At 39.7% G+C, this 24,558-nt stretch overlaps 1 protein-coding gene across 50 annotated transcripts in view; it reads right to left on the minus strand.

The window, feature by feature from the left end:
* Window positions 1-24,558, minus strand: part of ANK2 (ankyrin 2) — a 655,140-nt gene that overhangs the window by 11,220 nt on the left and 619,362 nt on the right. For 24 of the 50 annotated variants that reach the window (XM_044224180.1, XM_044224185.1, XM_044224181.1 and 21 more), the window contains 9 exons: window positions 23,441-23,563; window positions 21,457-21,489; window positions 19,515-19,536; window positions 10,283-16,540; window positions 8,627-8,701; window positions 6,289-6,420; window positions 5,127-5,270; window positions 2,488-2,773; window positions 565-853 (listed from right to left, as the gene is read on the minus strand). In XM_044224180.1, the coding sequence (XP_044080115.1) occupies window positions 565-853; window positions 2,488-2,773; window positions 5,127-5,270; window positions 6,289-6,420; window positions 8,627-8,701; window positions 10,283-16,540; window positions 19,515-19,536; window positions 21,457-21,489; window positions 23,441-23,563 (7,362 nt within the window). The remainder of the gene's footprint in view (window positions 1-564; window positions 854-2,487; window positions 2,774-5,126; window positions 5,271-6,288; window positions 6,421-8,626; window positions 8,702-10,282; window positions 16,541-19,514; window positions 19,537-21,456; window positions 21,490-23,440; window positions 23,564-24,558) is intronic. The other 26 variants (XM_044224221.1, XM_044224219.1, XM_044224215.1 and 23 more) reach the window with 2 other exon arrangements.

Raw genomic sequence — 24,558 nt, forward strand, 5'->3', positions numbered from 1 at the left:
CGATGTTCTGAATCAGCAGTAAGTTTACGTACCATGACCCTTTTCAAAGTCCTTCTTAAAACAAACATAAGGAGATCTATTTTGGAAATAATCTTTCCTTTAACAAGAAAAACTTGTTTGGGGAGGTAAACCCCACGGGACAGCCACAGTCTGCCTGCTCATCGTTTGATGGCACAGGCAGATCTACCCAGAATCTGGCTCCCACAAGATGCCGTGGCTGGCATCTACCTGAGGCCCCGTGAATCCCTCCAAATAGTCTGCACCCCTGTAGTTATCAGTTTTGAAAAGCTCTATCGGGTATCTTGTTTCATCCCAGTGTTCATTTTCCTTAGCAAAAGGTTTTTCAGTTGTAAAATTACAGCTCGTGGTCAAATAGCTAGAATTGGAATGTGTATCTTTTTTTTTTTCTAGATTCTCTGGTCCCAGGTTTTAAAAGGGATTGAGGAGTTCACATGACCCAGGTTAATTTTTTTCAGGGAAAAAAATAAGCCAGCAGAGAAATGGAAACTGGGGAAGGTTTGTAGCTTTGCTTCCTGTGGGCAAGGAAAACGAGGAGATTCTTACCTTATGGAAAGCTTCATCTTCGTTGAGCCTTTCAAGATCCTGGGGCTGGTTATTAGCAGACTCCACAATCACAAGGCTGGTTTTCTGAGAACTCTCCTCCCCATGTTCTGGGGCTTCTTCAGGTTCTTGTATGATGGGAGAGTCTCCCTGCTCACTAGATGTTGGGGTCTGGAGGTATGGCCTCTCCTCCTCAGGAGGGGTCCTAATTTCCTCAGGGGTCTTGCTGGGAGAGCCAGATACAGCCGTGGCCTTTTGAGTCTCTGATACTTCCGTCCCTGGGGTTGTCACACTGAAATGGAAAAGCCAAGCTATACCAGAAGAGTATACACATTCTTCCTACTCCCAAAGCAAGAGAATTAGAAGGAAAATGGAATTTATCTTCATGGTCCATGGAAGTTAAAATAAGTTTTGTAGATGTGGCCAAGAAATGAAATTTGAATAAAAATCATATGTAACATATCGTATAGAGTTACAGATCATTGATCTAGCATTGACAGGGAAAGATGCATTCTAAAGATAAAAGTTATCCCAAAATGTATTACCATTTCCTAATCCCTACAAAGTATATAAATTATAATTTCATCTTTTCTTTGATAACTCAAGGGGATCTTGAAGATTTGAGGAGATTTATATGAAAAAGTTCTGTAGATAATAAGGCTTTCGAGACAAGAATCAAAGTTTGGGAAAATAATTTTAAGAACCAATGTATAAGCCCCATGTTAATATCTCTATCATAATTGTAAATAAAGAGAGAGTCTTACTATACCTCTGGAAAACTGTACTACTTGATGGAGAGACCTAGTTAAAACTTTTTCTACTGATGTAATTTGGAGTTACTCCAAGGCAATCTTTGTAATCTCATTTTCTAAGTAAGAGAATTTTCTGCAAATTTCTGTCGCTCCACAGATATTAAGTGCCCAAAGTGCCTCTCTGATATGCCCTCTTTGCTTCCCACCTTTTTCTTTTTTTTCCTCTCTTCTTTCTGCTCTCCCCTAAAATCTAAAGGTGGTTGGCAGGTGGTGGCTCAGTGGAAAAAGGGATGATTTTCTTACCCATTTCACCCTCTTCTCAAGATCCAGTGACCCCAGCACAAAGCTCACTTAATGACAAGAGCAATGCTATGATGCAATCTCCTGACACACTGGTCTCAGATTTCAGGGGACGCATTTGCCTTTTGCAAGATCTGTTTTCTTCCTCTAAAGAGCAAGTGCCGTTCAAACAACTCTCTTTCTCCTTCGCTTCTAGAAAGGCCAGAACTTGAGTTCTGAGCTGCCTGCTCCGAAGTCATTTCCTTTCACTAGAAGCTCTCTGGAAAACTTCTCTTTATTCCCACTCTGACCACACCCCACCTTATTTTAATGGTCTTTCATTCTGTGTGAATCATCTGTGCTGTGTTTCCGATTCTACTCTTAGCCACCCCACCACTCTGGAGAAACATACCGAGGGCTGTTTCACCTACACTGACTTTTCACGCTCTGAACGGGCTATGGGACAACTGGCACATATCAGAGCATTTCAGTCCTGTCTGAGGGGCAGGACTCTTACAAGCAATAAGAATGAGGTTCACGTGAAATTGTATAGTTGAAACAACGCTTTCACGGGCACGTCCTTGACTTGTGACCCTCTGAGATGAATATGGTGCATATTACTCTAATTTAGAGATGTGAAAACAGAAACCAAAAGGGCTCTGGGACTTGCCCACGGTCACAGAACAGGAAGTTGGCGCAAGGAGGCCTCCCACACAATGCTGTCACAATTCTGTCTCAGATCGTTTGCTCTTTGTCTGTAGTTCTGGCCCTTGTTATCGGTGGGGTTCTTTGCAAACTATCTGAAAATAATTCACAGCAGTATATGCCTGGCACTCCTGCCACACGGGCTTGTTCCTTGGAATTGCACACGACAGGCTTTTCTTTTGAAACTCACAAGTACTCCTGCTGACACTCGAGAGATGACTCTTCAGGCCGATCTTGCATTTTCCCTGAGAAATCCTGTTGGGCTTGCTCCTTGTGAGTCTGGGGAAAGAGATCTGTTGCTGAGCTGTCCCCCTCCACTTTGAGGATGCAATCCTGAAAAGTGGAATAACCGACAGAGATGTCTTCCTCTGAGACAATGGGAGGGTGCTCGCAGGACTCGCTCTCTTTAGAAGCAACTCGCTCCTCTTTCTGCTTGTGCTGTGTGGTGCATAGGTCCTCCTGAAGGGCTGAGAACCCTGCGGGGCACAACAATTTTAATTCAGCATTTAATCGCAGCTCACTAATATTAAAGAGGTAAATATTAAAGAGTAACAATAGGTAATACATTCTAAATACTGATTAGGCATCGGGCACTGTTCTAGGTGCTTTGGAAGTATTGACTTGTATTAACAACGCTCTGGGGTGAGTACCCTTTTCACACAGCATCTCTCAAGCCAGGCTAAGGAATTTTACCATATCCAGGGCAATGAGGAGCCCCTGAAAAATTTTTGGCAGAGGTATGACTGACGTGCATCTATTTATTTATTCACTCAACAGATCTATATATTGAGTATCGACAGCATAGTAGGTACTGTTTAGGATGTTAGACATAAAGTAATGAACAAGTCCTCACTGAACTTTTATTTTTGCAGATACAAATTTATGACATATTTTAGAAGAAAAAGAAACCAGGGTAAAAGTACAGAGCAAAGAGGGCTAGTGTGTTAGATAGATTGGTCAGGAAAGAGTCCTGTTAGGAGACGATTTTGAGCAGAGGCCTGAAGTAAGTGAGGGAAACAGGTACTGAGGTATTGATGCTCTGAGACGAGAAGAGTCCACTAGAGTGGAGGTAACAAAAAGTAGCAGCGCCCCACAGCCTGAGAACACAGAGGGTGCCCAGGGAACTGCAGAGAGCCCAGGTCTCTGGGTTTTATGGAAAAGGAGAGAGATGGGAGATAGGACAAGCTTTCACTGAACAGTAACACACACCATCACTGAAATCTAGGAAAAGAAGCTACAGAAAGGAACTGAGGAAGAATAGCCAGTCAAACAGGGGGAAAAAAACACGGAAGGAGGGTATCATGGAAAGTGAATGAAGAAAATATTTTAAGAAGAGATTAATTTTTTGGTCAAATATTACTAAGGGGCACATGAGGTGAAGACTGAAAAATTACTCACTATATTTGGCAATGAGGAAATAACTGGTGAGTTTTAGGAGACTGTTTTCTGTTGGGTGGTGATGACAAAAGACTGAGTGGCATGGACTCTAGAGACAGCTCTAAAGAGGACCAGAAGACATGAAGCAGATAGAGGAAGTTTGGACTTTATTTTTGGAGAGATTTTCTATAAAATAAATGGAGAAACAGAACAATCATACAGGGAGGAATACAGGGTGAAAGGAATTGCTTTGTTTTGTTTTTTGAAGATGGGCTCTATTAAAGCATGTTTTAGTGCTGTTGAGCATGGTCTAGTTGTAGAATGCCACAGAGGACAACTAGAGCAATGAGGTCCTTAACTGGATAAAAAGGGATGAAATCCAGAAAAAAAGAAGAGATGATGGTTTTAGCAAAGCAAAGACGTTTCACAGCAGAAAGAAGGCAGAGTACAGGCACTGAGACGCACGCAGGTTGGTAGATTTGTGAAAGAAATGGACATTTCCTTCAGATGATTCTCATTTTTTCTAAGAAATATGAAGCGTGGTCATCAGTTGTGAATAAGGAGAAGAGAAATGCTGGAAGCTGGAAAGAAGAGGAAAATTCTCGGGATAAAATAGAGATGAGAGGGAAGAAGAAAGAAAGGGAGTGAGCATGTGAATAAATGAGAGTGAGAATGTGAAAAAACGAGTACTGACAAGATGGCAGGGCGAATGGCTGGAGGTCCCAGTGGGTCTGAAGAAATGTTGGTGTGGAAGTAAAAGAGGAAGTAAATGTAATGCTTCAAGTTAGGATGCTGGAGTAGTAAAGTCAGTGGTGATGATATAGTCTTGGTTGTGAGCACTGAAATGGGTAGCTAATGTAGAGTAACAGACACAAGTATCAGAAGCCATCAAGGAACTGAGACAAGGGAAAGGGACAGGTCATCCATGTTGTTATGAACTGAGTGATTGTATCCCCTTAAAATTCATATGATGAAACCATAATCCCAATGCAATAATATCTAGAGGTGCCTTTGGGCTGTAATTGGGTCATGAGGGTAGAGCCCTCAGGAACAGGATTAGTGCCCTTATAAGAAGAGGCCAAAGAGCTAGCTAGTTCTCTTTCCCCCATGTGTGGACATAGCAAGAAGACAGACATCTGTGACCCAAAGGACAGTCCTCACCAGAACCTGACTATGCTGTCATCCTGATCTCTGACTTCCATTCTCTAGAATGGTGAGAAATCAATTTCTCCTGTTTAAACCACCGAGTTCATGGCATTTTGTTATAGCAGCCCCAACTGATTAGGACAATGGTGAAAAAACAAAGAATGAGCAGTATGGGTACCTATAAAATGAGAAAAATGTGTGATCACCAAAGTCCACAGACAGCCCTCTAAAAAAAGGGAAGATGTGGTCCAGTTGCCCAAATTAACCACAGATACAACACCCACCCACAGCCACAAACTGTCTGACCTTCACTATGATCCAGTGCAATTGTCTGTTCGATTTCTGCATAGCTATGACTGATGCGCTCCTGGAGAGGCTCTGTGCAGGCCTCCATGAGATGAACAATATCCATTCGGTTGATCTTAGTGAGGCATTCGATGAGACTGGTATCTGGGATAGTAGAGAAAACTCATTTATTACTTTTGAGGGATAAGTACTGTTTTTAAGATCTCTTTCATTTAGTTGTCTTACTAAAATTTTGATATTTGTACAGGAAACAACCAAAGCTTAATTAAAGGTCTTTATAAAAAAATAAGCAAACAGAAAAGATACATGCATAGAAAGGTGGGAAAGCATTAGGCATAAGCTCTAAAATAGAATTGCCAGATATTATTCTGGGACCCACTGTCAAATTTGAATTTCAGATAAAACAAATAAATTATAAAGTATAAATATATCCCAAATATTGCATGGAGGGTACCAATACTAAAAAACTATTTGTTAACTCTCTGAAATGTAACTGGGTGTCCTCTAGTTTCATTTGCCAAATCTGGCAATCCTACCTAGGAGAATGGCAAGAGAGGAAAAGGCAAATGTAGACTGGCTATAAATAAGGGAGCTCTCTAGGTGATCTTCAGAGAGACATTAAAGGAAGTAGCAAATTTAGACTAGCGAAAAAATGAGATGAAGTAATGGTCTTTATCACCTCTCATTTGATTTGATGTGGTCAGAATATTATAAGCAAATCATTATAAAGCATATCTACGTGACATCTTTCCCTCAATTAAGTTATTTAGGAGTAAAGAGAGTAGGAGCTGAAGGCAATGCACTAATTTTCAGGAGCTGAAAACAATGACAAAGGAACAGTGTCCACTCTTGAGATTTAGAAAATTTTAGGTCTTTTTTTTTTTTTTTTTTAAGAAAATTTTAGGTCTTTCATAACATTTCTATTAGCAGCCAGAGTTTCCCCTAAACTGACATTATTCATGGGAATATAGTGTAAGAATTGTTACGCAAGATGCGTATTTTAGAAATGTCATAGCTTGCTCTCATTTGCTTACGGCAGTATTTCAGATTGACGGTATTCGTTATTTTATTGTTTTACTGAATTTATATGAAAGGGCTTGTTGAGCAAGACTTAGAGCTCAGCCTTTCGCCTAATGCTTTTCACATAGAGCTCCCCACCTACCTGTAGCCTGCCTCCCATCCCTTTCCAGCCAGTACTTCAATAGAGCATGGCTCTGGTCTTGCAGGGAGTTAGGGTTCTCAATTCGGATTTGATGAATCTGCTCCTCAGTGAAATCCAGTTCTCTTGCTAATTCTAGAAAAGAAAATATTACTCCATAAACACCAGAACTTCAGCGTCTCCACACCTGGCTCTGTGATTTTGTAAATGATGCGTTCTTTCTATTGCCGTAATAGTGTTCGTTTTCTCCTCCTGTGCATTAGAAGTGACTCTCAAGATGACTTTGTTTTTCTGTCCCTAACTGTGGAGGTTCTCCTTAAAACTAGGTATGGAATTCCTCGGGCATTCTGCTCAGCAGGGAGCCTGCTTCCCTTCCTCTCTCTCTGCCTGTCTCTCTGCCTACTTGTGAGCTCTATCAAATGAATAAATAAAAAATCTTAAAAAAAACCAAACAAACTAGGTATGGAATTGATCACATTCGCAGTGGAAACACTACATTTGAGGCCTAATTCAGGCCCATTTAATTCCAAAATGCAGACTGGACCATTAATACAGGCTTATACTCTTAACCAAGATAATGGAAAATAAATTACTGAGAACAGGAGTAACAGACCTTCTCACTTTTAATCATCATTAAATGATGTTTTAAGTACTGTAAATCCTATTTCTGGATATTTGGATAAAGACTGGCTGTGGTTATATTACACTGGTTGGATAAACTTTCTTTAATTTGATGTCACTTAAATAAAAGCTCTGGGAAGCATTAATTGACCTAAGGAAAAAGCCACAAAATTTTCCTTTAAACTCTACCATTAACATAGTACACGGACACTTATGCACTGTGGTGTGTATGTGTGTGTGTGCGCAAATAAGTACTCTTTGGATGGCAATCAGCAAATATCTTTCATAATTAAAAACATACATACCCTTTATTCAGATACTCAATTCTACTTCTAGTAACATGCCCTATAGAGATTCTCATGAAAATACATCAATGCCCTACGATATTTGTCATTAACAGGAAACAACCTAGATGTCCAGCAATAAAGGCCACTGATAAAATTATGATACTATCACACAGTAAAACTAAATAGCATTTCTGAGAATGAGATAGATGTCTATGCTGATGGAATATTTACAAGGAATACTATTGAGAAAAATTGTGCTTATTTTAAAATAGTACACCTAGATGTGGTTACTGCATATTTTTTCCTGAACACATGAGAAAGTGGAAGCAGCTATTTTTGAGGTATGAAGCTAGAAGACCAGAGGCAGGTATGAGAAACTTCTTTACACTTTCAATTTTCTACTATTCTGTATGGTTGTGGGGTTTGAATTTTCAACAAGTACATAGATACTACGTTTTATGCACAAACACACACATACTTAAGAAACAAAATAAATAATTCTGGATGTCACCTATTTAATTAGTCAATCAAGGATATTTTGATGTCCTTCCTTCCCCCTAAATCCCTCAATTAAAAAAAAAAACCTGATCAGTATTTAACAACTACTTAAATGTGTAAAAATGAGGAAATGAGAGACTATGGACTCTGGAAAACAATCTGAGGGTTTTGAAGGGGCGGGGGGGGGGAAGGTTGGGGTACCAGGTGGTGGGTATTATAGAGGGCACGGATTGCATGGAGCACTGGGTGCAGTGAAAAAATAATGAATAATGTTATGCTGAAAATAAAAAATAAAACTAAATCAAATTTAAAAAAAAAACTAAAAAAAAAAAAGTGAGGAAATGACTATTCTCTCTGCCCTGTTATTAATTATCTTTGTTAAGGATCTTAGGGATTTCTGTTCATATTGATTTTACAATTCATTTTCTTTTAATAATTTTACATACATTGCAATTTTTATACTTAAATATCCTATTTCTCAGAAAATTAGTGAAACATCTTATTCCTATGTATTTCAATATGCAACCAAAGCAAATTTAGTACTGTTCACAATGAAGATATCTGATATAAGGTATCTAAAATAAGGAGACCTGGGTTAAATCTCCAACTAAATTTTGTGACAACTGCATCTAATAATGACTCTAAAACACAGTAATCCCCTCAAAATTTGGATATCCATGGCTCCCAAAGGAGGAGAGTGACATTTGATATATTCTCAAAATCCCCCAATTTAAAATTCTATTTTTCTAAATTCCAGAGATAACAGAAGGCCTGCCTGGATTTTCTAGTTCAGAGTTTATTATTCTTTTCACTATTCCATGTGGTCTCACTCAAGGAAACAAACACTTTTTCATTGTTAATGACACTTGGCTGATGCGACTGTGTTTCTTAAACGAAGCAAGATCTGTTGAAAAAATAAGTCACACTAATTTTACCTGTCCAGCTGAAGCCAAGATGATCAGCAATATAAGCCAGCCTTTCCTCGATCCGTTCCTGCTCATCCTGTTGATCTATAGAAGGTCAAAAACAGAATGGCCAAAGAGTGTCTATGACAGGAGAGCAACCACAGTACTGATCATCCAAAGAAAGGAAGTCACTTGTCCAAATATTTGATAATAGCACAAATTAGCTATTATATTTCAAATCATTTTAAATTGTGTGTTTGTCTGATTTCTGGAATGGAATGGGGAATCAATTTAATTATAAATCATGAAAACCAACTGCTTCCATATCTCTTTAATCAAGACTAGTCACTGGACATATTATAAAAGTTGTTGATTTCTAGTAATCTCAGGACTTTCTTTTTAAAATTATCTGAGAGAATACTGCCCACCAGAAGACAGTCGTCTTGTTCATCAAAAACCAGAAAAATCATAAATAGGATGCTGAAGTAGAGTAACTGGTTAGGACCTCCTATTATTGCTTGTGGCAGCATAGATCACTTCCGGGTCATGTCTGAAAGAAATCATATCCAAGATTTATAAGAGACATAGACCATGGGTTAATCAGGCCATCCTGGGGTTTTTTTTACTCTGGCCAGAGAAATGTTCCTTGATCCTGGTGACCCTGGAAGAAGGAAGGATAAAAGCGTATATACTTGTGTCTGTTGTATCAGTAGGTATAGACGTCTTTTGTGTGAAATTTCTGTCTGCTTACTACTAGGTAAGCTTATATATTATTCCCACAAGCTGTCATTTTCCCCTTGGTTTTTAACCTCCATTAATTGATGGGCAGCATTTTAGGTATGACATTTTCCTATGACACAAATTTAAGAATAATAGTCTTTATTGCAGAGATATTGGAAGACCAGAGGCTACTTCTCAAAGCCATCTATGGTTTCCTTTTTTATAATTCAAAGGGTCATCATCTTCTCACAGTCACTTACATCATGCAAAGTTTGAGTTTTTGTTGTCTGCTGCATCTAATCAGAATATATTCTCCATTCACCTAACACTAAAACAAACAGCATGGTTTTTTGTTTTGTTTTGTTTTGTTTTTTTGCTTTATATTTGTTTGCTTTGAGTGTTCACCAGTGGTATCTGAGATCCAACCTTTTGAATCAAAAGCAGATCCACAACAATTGGGATTTCATGATAATGTGAAATCTTCTTGGGCAAATGGCTTCCTAATGATTACAAATAATTATTAAGTTGAGTACAAATTATTTTGAAATACTTAAGGGCAAGAAGAAAAAGCTATGAATCCTTACTATATGAAACAAAGCCCAACATATTCATGTGCAAAAGTGAAAGTGCCTAATTTGAGGCTAAGCCTGGGATTCCAGAACAACAAAACTCAAAGCTTGCATGGCCTGACGTGCAGCGGCTCGAGAAAGGCAAGATCACCATTGCCTGTTTATTATGTTTATGTTTTCCATAAGCATTCTCATTACTCAATCTTGAGATTGTTTTCATAGACAAGAGTACACAGAGAAAGCACGAAACACAAAGGGCTTACACAAACACAGTAACCACTACAGAAAGCTTAAAGAAAATGAGACACAAATCACCAAATAAAAGATATACAAAAAAAAAAACTATATCAAATTTATGACATGCGTAGCACAGGGAATCCCAGTGGCTGGCAAATACCTTCAGCATGGTCATGGCCATTTTCATCAGGGATGCGTTCAATCAGAGTCTCAATGGACTCATCCCAAATAGGCCTTGTGTCAAAGATGTCCTCAGGAATTGAATGCTCGGTCTCAACAGGTGGCAGATTTTCAATTACTGAAACTTCCAGGGCACTACTACTTTCATCATCAGAAACTAATTCTTGCTCCCTTTCTGACTGTGTAAGTCTATCCACTAACTTGGAAGCCTCATCACTAATCTCCTCAAAGAATTCTATGGAGTTCCTGTAAAGGTCAAAGAAATGCTCTTTACTTTCCTTCATAGGGCTCACAGCCCCCTTGCAGGAAGATGTGTTGCTTTTGCTCTTAACTGGCAATCGGGATGTAAATATCTTTGGTCTGGTGGCCCCCTCTTCTGATTCTAACTCCAGCTCCTCTGCCCTCTCTCTGTTCTCTGTTTCTGTCTCAGTGTAACTTGTAGTTTTTACTAGACATTTGGTCTCTGAGTCCAAAGCACTGGCATCAGATTCAGATTTGCTTCTACTATCTGGTGTTCTGCTTGTCATGTCCTGACCCTGAGGAGCCACTGCTTTCTGGAGAGAGGAATCTAGATGTGAAAGCTGCTGCTCTACTCTTTGGACAGGTGCCTTCACAGGGATTTTAGACTTTGGTTTTGTTTCATCCTCTTTACTTTCCTCATCCAGGCTGGGTAAAAAATCCTCAGAAAGGGAACTCTCATTCTCCACAGATGGAGGTTCTGGGGTTGATATGGGTGTAGTCCTTACAGGAATTTTGGATTTGTTTTCAGTAGAAGGCACATTCTCCATGGGTGCAGTAGGGATTTCAATTACTGATTTCTGTTCCTCTGGGGAAGAATCAGGAGAATCATCATCCCGATCTGAATGCACAGACCTGGTAACTGTGGAAAAATCTAACTGAACGTGTACAACTGATTCAGGGGAGTCAGGGCAAGATGGCTTTTTCACACTAGACTTAGGAGGCATGTCACCCATTTGTGTGGTGGGAAGGTCCTCAGCACCTTCAGAAGGAGCCTGTTCTGTTGATGTTTCAGTGGAGGTTGAATTCCCCATGTGGGTGTTGAGTTGAGCATCTGAAGCAGACTTTTCCTCTACTTCCTCACTCAGGTCATCTGGAAGTAAGTCTGCTTCATCACTCATTGTTTCTTTTGATTCTGAGAGAGCTAGTGACTCAGCTGATGTGTCCCGCTGTGGCAGCTCAGCCCCAGGACTCCCTTCCTTCATGTCTTCAGAGAGAGTCTCTTCCCTGGATTCTTGCCCAATTTGGAAAAAGTGAAAACTTTCATCGGCATAGGACCTTTTGGTCATGTCAATGGCGCCACTTCGGGTCATCTCAAACAATTTTCCTTCCTGAAAGAGAAATGGGTTTTGCTCACTGGTCGGAGTCCCCTCTTCAGTTGGGGTCCTTGCAGGAGTGGTGTCAGGGGTGGTACCCTGTGATTGTCTGTCTACCATCAAACCAAATATCTTTTGTTCTTCCTCTTTCACTCTAGCCTCAAAGGCTTCATCATCCTCACGGATTTCACTCCAGGAATCAGAATCCACATCTGTTTTTGTGATGATGACTTTGCTGATTTGGTCAGTAACAACTGCTGATGTATTTGGTACAGAAGGCTCTAAAGATGAAGGGGCTTGATCTGATCGCTGTTCCCACAAGGTGCTTTCTTGTTTGGATTCTTCTTCCATGTTTTGGCGCTCAAAGTTAGATTCTTGGATTGAAACAGTTGTACTGGAGGAGCTTATTATTACCGTGTCTTCAACAGAGGATGTGATGGTAACAGAATGCACTTCCGAAGACTGAAAACTTGTGTATCCCGCATTTGTTTGAGTTTTGCTTTCTTCACTGGAGAAAAAAGATTGGGAAGGAACATTTTCATAAGGGCTTATTATTTGAGGATCATAGATTTCATCAGGCTCAGAAGGGTCAGACACTGGAACATCCATGGACAATATATCTGTTTGAGTAGTAATTGATGAGTCTTGCATGGAAAAGTCCTTCGGTAAGCTCTCAAAGGCTTGGTCAGTTTTGATATCCTCTATTTTTGTAGCAGGAGATAGAAAGGATATGTCTTCATCTAATTGTTGTCCTTCAGATGCTGGACAGTGAGGCAAGGAGGAGGGCAAAGACGAAGAGCTTTCACTGGGGCAATCTACTTGTAGAAATGCCACTTGAGAAGCATCAAGCTCTTCTCCTTCTGTGTCTTTTTCATCAGTGTCTTGCAGAGGTATTGATTCCTCGTGGATAGCTAGCTGCTCATTGATATCCTCCCTAGGGGAGCTGTAGAGACCTGAAGATACGGGAGTGACTGAGCTGCTAGGACTCCTGGTCTCACACCCATGGCCCTCACAGACTTCTGGTTGATCAGCATCTCTGTTCAGATCATCATAAGACCTATCTGGGCCATTAGTAGAAATACTATGACTCTCTTCAGGTACATGGGATTCACAGTCTTTTTCTTCTTCTGATTTACCACACTCTTCCTGAGTATCCTCATTCATTTTGAAAGTGTATTGTTTGGAAACAATGGGTTGAAACTGTACTTCTTCAGGACTGGAATTGGAGTCTACACTGGATGGAAGTGGAGAAGGAGGCTGTACTCGAATAACTGGCTCTGGTAAGAGGCCTGTGTCACCACCGTTTTTCAGCTGTGCCAACTCAGGTTCACTCTCAGAGGAGGAAGAAGCTTTTCTGCTCTCTGATGTTACTACCACAGGGACATCGCTTTCATCCTCTACAGTCGCCGTATGTTTTGGTTCATCCGCATCTGCTGAACAGTCAGCATCTGGGTCAGAGGCTGAAGAAGATTCTTCTTGCTTGGGTTCTTTCTTGTAGTCCCTTTTCTGCTTTGCTTCTTGTTCAAGTTCGTCAAACATTTTGATTTTGGTTACCATTTTAAACATTTCCTCTTCAGGTGTAAATCTCTTTTTGTCCCCATTTTCCAAGTCATCCTCCTCTGCACATTCATGAATTACGGCTGGTTTGGGTGTGCTTACATCTGTGGCTTTGGGTGTGACCTCATAGCTAATTTCTTCCGAGCTGGGAGTGTCTGGAGAGAGGGGGCTCTTCCCAGAGCTCTCTACCAGTGATGTCTGCTCAAGACTGTCATCCTCGGCACTGCCATCTGGGTCTCGGAGCAGCCGGGACCGCACAGAGGCCACCTCTGTAAAGAGTTCTGTTTTGGCTACGGCTGCAGGAAGAGGGAAGTGACTTGGGAGAACTCCAACCTTCGTCTTTGGTTCTACCGGGCTGCTTTCTAGAGAGTCGCGGCAAGGGGATTCTTTCAGAGGACTCGGCTCCAGAGAATCCGGAGTTTTGTGTGAGGAGTTATCCTCCAGCACAGGGCTGGCTTCCAGGGAGTCTCTGTGGCTCACTGCAAATGATTCATCGGCACCAGGGCTGAGGACCTCACTGTCTCGGCTGGGGAGTGCAAGTTCTAACCCTTGGGGACTTCTGGCAACTCCCTGGGGCTTTGATTCAGTTCCTGTGCCTGTGTTTACAAAAGCATCAGGCAGTGGAGAGGCCTTTGTCTCATCTGAGGGCTCAGGGGTTGTGGATTTCTGAGCTTCAGAATCAGTGTGCGTCTTGTGGGCAGAACCAACATTCATAAGTTGACCCTCATCAGAGGATGCTTCCTCAGTCACTCCTTTGGGTGTTTCTTTTGCTAGTAACACACTACAGCTACCAAGGGAATCATCTTCTTGTCTGGGACATGTGTCTTTGGAAGGGTCTGGGGTGGCCTCCTTCAGTGAACACTCAGCTGAGAGCTCTGTGCCTTCAGTGACCACAGCACCTTGTTCTTCAGAACCATCAGTGACGTCTTTGATTGAGGGATGGTCTTTTTCCGAATGAGCTGCTGTTGGTGTTTCTAACTTGGTTGTTTCGCTTCTTTCCCCAATTTGCTCCTCACTTTTCTTTGGTGAGAAAGAAAGGCTTTCTGGGCTTGTCTCAGGGGTCTCTGCGAGGCCCTCGTGCTTATAGCTTTCTTCTGAACTAATCTGAGGGGTCCCTTCCATCAGGCTGCCACACGGAGAACCTGCCACTCCCTCAGGCTTAAGGCTCTCAGAACTGCCATCCAAAGCACCACTTTGTAAAGACAGAGCTGGAAGAAATTCATCTTTCATGTAATCTAGTGGAAATGTCGTGTTGAAAGGACTAGTAAGTACTTGATCTAAGTGAAGCTGTGCTTCTTCTGTCTCCTCAGTCCTTCGGAATTGTTGGTATTTGTCATTGTCTTCCAATTCTTGCTTAATGACGTCAGAAAAGTCAGTGGAAGTTTTCCTATCTGGGCTGATCTGGAGGTCCATGTCTGCCGGTTCATCAGTCAGCTTTTCTTTGGGAACGTTACTCTCTTTATGGCTTTCTTCTTCTGGTGCTGACTGAACAGGTTCAGGTGTTTTGTGGCTAAGGGCTTTCTCCTTCTCTACAACTAGATCTTCTCTCTTAAACCCTATGGAGGAAGCACGGACTGCTCTCTTGGATTCGTTAACTCCTGTTACCACAAATCTCTGGCCTCGTTTGATTGTCTGACTCTCTGTTTTCTGTGTTTCTCTGTGGTTTAGCACCTGCCCCTTTTCTTTTTCTACCCGAGCTTTGCCTTTCTCTTGTGGCTGCTTTTGCTTCGCTGATTTGTGCTCAAACAGTCCAGTCTTGTGTTTAGAGGGGTCCTGACCTGACTGGAAAGCTTTCATCAACTCCCGAACAGACATTGTCTCCTCGATTCGTTCTGTTTTTGAGGTGGGGGAGACAGGTGGTTGCTTTTCTGTTTTCCCAGAAGGCGACACAGGCAAGTGTTTCTCAGTTTTCCCGGAGGTTGATACAGGTGGATGCTTTTCCATTCGTCCAGCTGGTGACACAGGCAAGCGCTTTTCTGTTCTCCCAGGTGATACTGGTGCATGTTTCTCCATTCTCCCAGAGGGCGAAACAGGTGGGCGTTTGTCCATTTTACCTGAAGGTGAAACAGGTGGGTGTCTTTCTGTTTTTGTAGATGACACAGGGGAGTGCCTTTCAGTTTTTGTCGAAGGTGACACAGGCAAGTGCTTCTCGGTTTTATTTGATGACACAGGGGAGTGCCTTTCAGTTTTTGCAGAGGGTGACACAGGTGAGTGTTTCTCAGCTTTACTTGATGGTGATACCGGAGGGTGCTTCTCAGTTTTTGTAGAGGAGGAAAGAGAAGAGTGTCTCTCTGTTTTAGAGGAGGGTGATGCCGGTGTGTGCCTCTCTGACTTCAGAGAGGGTGATGCAGCTGGATGTGTTCTGTGGATTACCTTTTTTGGCACATCCTCTTTGCCTTTGACTCTGACAGGTAACTTGCTTCGACCTTTTTGTTCGTCTTCCACTCGTTTCTGAAGGGCCTTTACTTTGTCCTTTATGGAACCAATGGGAGTCTCTTCTATCAAAGGTGAAGTGGCCTTTACAGTGGGTTGGGGTTCGGGGGCTAAACCTGCATCTTCATCTAATGACTCTTCTGAACTACATTTTTTAAGTTCACTTTTTTCTGCACTACCTTGTACACTTTCCTCTTTTTGTTTCTGTTTTTCTTTTAATTTCCTTCTCACTGGCTTCTTTATTCCCAGGCTTGGTTTGTGCTGTTTCTGGGCACTCTGCGTGTCATGTGGGGGTGCATCTTTCCTTTCATTTTCAGAGCTCCTGCCAGTAGCCAGAGCGTCACGTTTCTCCCCTGCTATCCCTTGAACTGTCTGTGGTGGCTTTTCATGAGGAGACACATAGGAATTTAGATCCTCAGTAAGGTAGTTCACTAGCCCCGTTGAGTCTTTCTCTGCTTTGATGTTGCGCTCTTTATCTATTCTAACTTCTATGCATGGGTGTTCGGTGATTTCTAAAGGTGCTTTTTGCTTAGCCTCCTCTATTTCCTCATCACTGACAATCACCCACTCCTCTTCCTCTAATTCTCTCTCCGACTGAGACCTCGGCACACTGCCTTCATCTCTGGCGCAGGTTCCACTTCTCAGGATTTCATTCACTTTCTCTAAGTCCTCTTTAACTCTTTCAACAATTTCAAAAGGCTCTCCTGGCTCTTCCTCAGCAGCCTTCACCAGCTCCTTCACTTTGATAGAACCTGCCCTATCAGACACATCTGTGGTCAAGATGGCGGTCATTTTGATCAAATCTTGTTTCATCTCAGAAACTTCAGAGAGCAAGTCCGGACTGGCTAGGACAGGAACTTCATTAACCAGGTGACTTTTCAGGACAGATGTTTCTGTAGATTCTGTCTCATCATCTTTGATGTGAATGAAAAACATTGAAAGTAAAATGGAAATCAAAAAAATATATTGGCAAATGTAATCAGGACTGAAACGACACAGTGTCTTTTCCTGTTGTGGTGGGAGGGACAACAGAATGGGCCGGGAATGGTGGATCCACAAGGTCTCAGGATACAAAAGCAAAGCAAGGCTAACGGAAAAATTAAAAAAAAAAAAAAACTGAAAAGGAAAAATGAGCAGGAAATAACTTGCTTAATTTTCTCACTCATAGCACATCCACACATACAACAAAGCTATAACAAACAGCCACGACAGACAGACAGACAGACACACACACACACCATCACAGATCGAAACAAAGAACGAACGCAGTGAAATTACACAGAAATATCTCAAGATTGTTCAGATGTTACAGATCAATGTTGAAAAAAATATAAACATGGGGAAAAAAAAGGAAAAAAAGCATTAGAAATTGCAGAAAGTTGATTTCCTCTAGGAGAAAGCCAGTAGTAGCAAACTCAGAATGCCTCCTAATGATGTATATATGTTTTTTAATCATATGAAAATCCAGAATTCAGTGTTTTGTTCTGCCAATATACAATGACTATATAAAAGATGTCTGAATCAGCTGCAAACCGGCATTTCATCTAAGGAAAATTCACACCTAACAATGAAACGAATGGTCTTGTGCTAAGAGGCATGGTCCTTTCCTTGGAGCAACCTCCTGGTTTAGACACATAAAGGACAGACCAAGGAGGGAAATAAAGGAAAGGAAAGAAGAAAACAACAAAACAACAACTGTGATTAAACTTATATGTGAGTCCAAAGTTAAAATGTGATGCATGGCAATCCAAATCAGAGACAGTCACACGAGACACACGCACAGTTTATGTAAGCCAAGTTATTTCCATGCAAAGCAAAGGTGGAAGGAAACTGGTGGGAGCGGTGGCTTTGCTGAAATGCGCGGGCAGGAGGATGGTTAAGAAATTAGAACAATATGGAAACATTACTGTGGTGAAGCGTATTCCTTTCCCTACAAGTCTGTACATCAGTGCTGAATGCAGTAGTATATTTGAAGGACAGGTAGTAGGGACCTGCACCCATTCAAAGCAAAAAGGAGAAGTTGGTCAAACTCTTTTAGGATTTGCTCTTGAAAAGACTTAGGAAAGAGTTCCTTCACTAGAGCCCTTCTTTATGGATTATTTTATACCTAGATGAAGATTATTTAAGGATTATCTTTAAACTAAAAAAATGCATCTAAGTTTAAACTTTAAAAAATATTCACAACACTTAGGAGTCATTTAGGAGAATCTGTGGCATTATAGCAATATTGTAGCTTTCCCCCTTTTCTTTTTTAAGTAACTGAGCCAGCGGGATGTATTAAACTTGAATTTCTACTAGTTAGTGTTCAAGAGACAAAGGGAAGGGCCATTTAAATAGACATAGTAGTCCTGAAGAAGAAAATGGGATAATAAAATATCTTTCTTAAAAAAAGGAATTAATTAAAGCAACAATTATGTCACTTTTTTAACAAATAAGAGTCTTCTCTTGAGAGAATCGGTATTTGTTGAGGAGTAGTCACTCTGTGACTATGCATATATATATTAAAATAATTTATATTAATGCAAATTTGTTCAAGTACAAGCCAAACGAAAACATCCAGAACCTCAAATAATCTAGTCCTGAATGACGATTTAACATAAGAGCAAAGAAACTCTCAATTAAAAGCATTCTGGGGGTGCCTGAGTGCCTCAGTCCATTGAGAGGCTGCCTTCTGCTTCAGGTAATGATCCTGGAGTCCTGGGATCGAGCCCTGCCTTGGGCTTCCTGCTAAGCAGAGAGTCCGCTTCTCCCTCTGTCCTTCACCCCCTGCTCCTGCTCTCTCTTAAATAAATAAATCTTCAAAAAAAAAAAAAAAAGCCTCCTAATAACTTACACTGTACTAGGTCTTCAAAACGAACAAACAAAAAAAGTCCCAGATCATTGCATAGGGCCAGATGACCATATTAAATGTGCTTCTAAGTTTTCTCCTTTTGGGAATAGCAACCTGAAATTCAGTGAATCAAAATGAACTTTTAAGTGAATGAAAAAATAAAAATTTGTATTTTTTTCCCTAAACTCTTTGGGGGCATAGAAGCAAGAAAGAAACCTGAAAATGTTAACTTCTTCCACACAAGAAACCAATCACCAGAAATAGGTCCCAAAACTAAAATGTTAATTAATTATTACAAACCCAAAATGAGTTCTAATAGCTCCCTTAAGGTCTGTAAAAACCAGTTCTCTCTGTACTAAATTATGTTTGGGATTTGCATCATTATTTAAAATTAGCCCTATAATGGTACAATGTTGCGATTAGTAATTTCATCCAGGAGGTTTTGATTTTTGCATTCTTGGGTTTTTTTTGTTTTTGTTTTTGTTTTCCAGAAAGTTTCACAGAAGTCTGTTAGACCTCAACCCTAAAGAAGTCCGTTACACTTCACCACAGTAAGAGGTGCGAGGTGGTGGGGTGGGGGAGGCTGAGCTGTAGCTGAGAACTACTGAGACAGTATCACTTTCACAGGTGTAGCCTACAAAAATAATGAGAGCTCTCCCTAAGTCAATGTTCCTTAATATAAAAAGTGATACTGTCATGTCAGTGCTTAAAAAAAAAAAAAAATGAGATGACAATGTTATGCTAACAAAAGGACAAAAACGGTAGGGTGGGTTTCTAAACAAGCGTAACAGCAATAGCAGGGGTAACGGGTATCAAAAGAAAGTGAATGCTTAGATGAATAATCATTGCATTTTACTGCTAATTAGCTCATAAATTAGATATTTTTTGTAATTTAACTGGCCAAGCTGCTTCTCTAAATATACATTAATGATTAATAAGGACAATATAAAAATATAATTATTATAGTGGTTAGTAATGGCATCTAGCTGCATTTTAATTCATGCTTCTCTTTAGTGTAGCCAGCTTTCAAACAAACTCAATTTTATTTAAAATCTTACTTTTTTCTGATGTCATATCGATCTGAAAGAAAACATACATAAATTGAATGGTTACAAACTGCATCTGGTTTCCCCCTGATGTGCAAATAAGCTCCTATTCATGACCACACCCATGGGGAGATAACAAAAGCTAGAGAAGGTCAAAGTAATTTGCTACAGTTGTTCCTGAGAGTGTCCTTGATTTCTCATCCTAACTTTGAAAAAACAAATCTCCTTTCTAGACTTTATAGGTGGAAAGCTTTTTTAAATATGTTATTTCCAGCAAGATAGGATCGAGGGTGCGTTTAATGTTAGAAATACATGTGTATGAGGGAAAAGGCCAGGAAAAGAGTGAGGGGGTGGGGGGCGGTTAAACAGTGTCAATTTAGTTGAGAAAAAGACAGAAAGAACGAACAGCATGCCAGGGTAATACATTCTATAGGAGTTTCATTGTCATTAATTACAAGCCAAGATTCCAAATCCTGAAAAGAATACCAACTGGATCTATTGTCCTGCACAACTCCTGAAAAGTCCTCAATAGAACAATCATAAACCTAATGCAAGAAACTCACTTAAATATAGCAAAAAATGGTTTTATAATTGCACTGCTTTTCTAAGAAGGTGTGTAGGTACCATTTTGAACAGGTTTGGTAAGGGGGTCACCAACTGCAGAGAGGAAACAGTATGTAAGACAAAGAGTGGCTGGACAATAGAGGGAAAGGATGACATCTATCCTGTCACGATTACTGCATATATAGTTATATACAGCAGGACAATGAGGCTATCATCTCCCCTCTTGTCCTGCTCTGCTGCCAGGGCAGGAGTCAAAAGTCAATTCAGGGCAATTCTCTGCACTAAAAAGGCCTCACATTTTAAACTTGGTGGGTACAAGGGTACCTATTATATTTTTCTTTATATGTTTTTGTGTTCCAAATCCATCAGAATAACACTAAAAATAGAATACAAGTACATTTGAAAATCTTTACGTGCAACTAATAACAATTGCATTTGTCTATCTTAGAAACAGGAACCAATATGTACATGGGAAAGTAGACTGAATTTCTTATCATTTCTATGATGATGTTTGGGCATTCACATCTTTATAAGGGAAACAAACACAAATGTGCCTGAACTATCATAGAGGTCTTATTCAAATGGTTCTTTCTTCAAGGCAACCTCTTGAAGACTCACTTTTTTCATCCGTTATAAGACAGCACAGAACTCACAGGGCAATTTTGAGGATCAGTGTTAATGAGGTACATGGAGCACTTAATAAAGAGTCTACCTTCTAAGAAGTGCTTATTATGAGTAGAGTTCCACATTATAATATCACAATCTGATGGTTGAACTGCACACTCCTTAAAAGTTTTTAGTCTCAGTCGTTCTCAGACATTTTGGTCTTAAGACTGCTTTACACTCCTAAAAATTACTGAGGACCTTGAAGAACTTTTAGGTTTCATATATACAAGTAAATTTCCATTTTATACATTAAAACTGAGAAAATGCTAGAACCCAAGTGCACATAAGGACGCACTCCAGAGTCAGAGTGATCATGTCATCATGTCAATGTAGCCTCTGGAAAACTCCTCTATAGCTTGTGGAGACATGGGAGGCAAGAAACAAATAATGTCTTAGTAATATTTGGGGAAAAAAAAAACGTTTTGACCTCCAGGTATCGCCAAACCAACCTCTGAGAACTAAAATAATAGCTTGGCCTTCAAGAGTTAGTAGAGAAACATAAATTACTGCACAGAGACAGGGTAACAATTTACAGGGAAAGCTTTACTATTATTGAATTCAATCCATGAGATGAGAAAACAGAGGCTCAAAGAGGTTAACTAAAACTATGACCCTTCAGTTACTAAAACTGTATAACCCTTCTAAGAACACAGGTTAACTACGTGCTCTTATTAGCGGTTATAGCAAATACAGCCATCAACAAGGGACAATGTCATACAATTACCTCTTCTTCCTGTTCTTGATCTGACTCTGATTCCTTGCGGCCCCAACATGCCATGCAAGATGGGAAAAAGAGAGCAGGAAGAGTAGAGAGTATTTAGAAGAGAAGATTAAATACACTGCCAACAAACATCAACAGGCAAGCATATAGTCAGCATATTCTTGTTTTTTCTTCTGACGGTTTATAGAAGACAGGCACAAAAATTTAAAAGGATTGATTTAAATATGGAAGTCTGTAGATTCAAGAAGCAAAAAACCCCAAATCATAAGTACACTAATTTATTAGGCAAAATAACAAAAATTACAAATACACTTATTTCAGATACTAGGTTACTAGGGCCTTAAAGCTTGCTAGCTAATGGATTTGATGCGTATGTCTGGAGAAATGATGATGGTATATACCAATCATTACAGATATTGACTGAAAATGTTAAAGGTCACAAATAAGCATATGGTGAAAATATTTCCAATACACAGGCAATATTTAGGAGTTCTATTATAATAAAGAACTACTCAATTCTAAAGTTTATCTGAAGTGTATACAATGTTTGGCATTGTTTTCCTTTTCGTTTTGAGTTACGAACTGGAAATCTGTCCTGAACCATCATGGCATTAATGATATGTTTCAACTTAGAAATACAGTGTAATAATAAAGTCAATGCTTTTATAGAACACTGAAAGTTCACTGAGACCAGAGACAAAGCTCATTCATCTGTATATGTCACTCAGGTGGGCTGCCCACAGTATATATTTTGTTGTGCTTCTTATCGGGCATTCCTCTTTGGTGACTCCCAAATCTACAAACCCCAAAGTACATTTTCCATCACTGGAGTGAAATGAGATTATGTTCATTTGGGTGGACATACCTATTGCTGTATTCTAATTACTGGAGTAACACGTATGTTTACATCTACAGATAATATTTCATTTTTATCATAAAATGAGAATCTACAATGTTAAACCATGATGCTATGAGGTTTTCTCTGTGTGTCTGATCTCTATTTACAAGAATAATTGGTTAAGAAAAATAGACCATGGTGGGTAAAAAGAAGTGTCGAACATGCTTTCTTTTGTGGAGTCAAGATTTAGGGTTTTAAATATATTTCTACATCTCCTCCAGGTCTTACCTGCCATTACTTGTCCCCCTCCCCAACCTCTAGTACACACACTGACAACCACTACAGCCCCCTACAGACCACCATGGTGGGGGGTGGGGAGGAGAATGGGGTTTCCCATTGAAAAGATATTTGTTAAATTTTTTTTAAGTAATAAAAATTAAGTTATCCCCAGCATTTAATTCATTCAGTTGTTGTCTTCAACTTCATCAGAGTAAGCTAGGAATTCTGTAATGGTGAGCAGTCTGAATAGAAAGTAATATCTGTTAAAGAGAATTTGGGTCAGGAATTGATGAATTGTTCCTTTTCAACAAGGAACCTATCTCTTGTAACATGGGAGCATTTTGTACATTAATCATGTTAAAAATAGTTGAAAAATTAGTTTGATACCCCCAAATATTATGGATTACAAGATGAACAAGTATTTATTTCAGCAATAAGATTAAAAACTCATGAGGTTGCTCTGAATTTAATAATATATAATCTACCCATGAATTGGCAGTGAACAGAAGCTAATGGACTCATAATACATTGCTAGGGCCAAATGGACTAGTATCATCCCAGAAGGGCACATAAAAACAATGAAGACAAAGCCAATTTATTTTTAAAAATTAGTCCCAAATCTTAAATTCATATTTTCTCTTTCCTAGCCAATATGTATTTATAAAAAAATTTCCATCAGAGCAAATTTAATGCAAAATAAAGGAGAGCTACTTTTTGTCCTTACTTAAATGGAAAATCAAAAATTTGACAGGGAATCAAAAATGATTGCTCTACATGCTTGCATTCAGTGCTTCTGTTTGACTTATTTTAAAGGATTTGAAAATTAAATCCTATAGAGACTGAATTGCTCTACAACAGATTTGACAATACCTTTGTATAAATTGGCAGGGTGATGTTTAAGTTGCAAATAGCTTGATGCACCAGGCCTCTTGTGGATTTTGGCTCTTTCATAAATGATAGTCGCCCGCAAGGTTCCTGAGTTGTGTCGCGTACCTTGAACAAGAAAGGCATGCGTACTTCACCCACATATGATATATGCTATTTATTTTAATTAGATGATACTCAAAAGAATGAGGAAAAAATAAATTCATTTGATAATGCCAAAGATTTAGAGTTGTTCCTTTCTCTATTTCTATATTCATTTAGAATGATTTTTGAAAGAATCATTCAGCTTTTAAAAAACTGTGGTAAAAGACATAGACCATAAAATTTATCATTTCCATTTTTACACTTAGCATTTTTAAGTGTTCAATTTAGGGGCAGTAAGCACATTTACAAACTTGTGCAATCATCAAATCTTTACTGTGCAGAATTTGTCATCATCTCAAACACAACCTGTACCCATTAAATGACAGCTCCCCACACTTCTCTTCTGCCACCCTGAGTCACCTCTATTCTACTCTCTGTCTCTAAATCTGCCTCTTCCAGGTACCCTGAATGGATAGAGTTATACAATGTTTCTTCCTCCTGAGTCTGGGTTATTTTACTTAGCGTAAGATTTTCAAGCTTTAACCTGTTGCAACATATATCAGAATTTCATTCTTTAAAAGAATTGTGCTAAAATAGACGTAACATAAAACTGATCATTTCCACCATTTGTACATGCACAGTGCAGTAGCAATAAGTACATTCACACTGTTGTACAACCATCACCTCCATTCATCTTTGGAACTTCTTCATCTTCACAAACTGAAACTCTGTTTCCATTAAACAAGAATTTTCCATTCCTCCCTTCCCTCAACCCCTGGCAACCACCCTTCAATTTTCTGACTCTAGGTTTTTGACCTCTCTAGGCACCATATAAGTGGAAACAGAGTATTTGTCTTTTGTGTTTATTAATTTCACTTAGCATATATCCTCAAGGCTCATCCCTGTTACATCATGTATCAAAATGTTCTTTGTTAAGGCTCAATAATAGTCCATTATTATGTACCTATAGACCATTATTATTATGTACCTATAGACCATATTTTAACCATTCACCTGTC

The sequence above is a fragment of the Neovison vison genome, chromosome 11, assembly GCF_020171115.1.
Source record: "Neovison vison isolate M4711 chromosome 11, ASM_NN_V1, whole genome shotgun sequence".
In the NCBI taxonomy this organism is placed as follows: Eukaryota; Metazoa; Chordata; class Mammalia; order Carnivora; family Mustelidae; genus Neogale; species Neogale vison.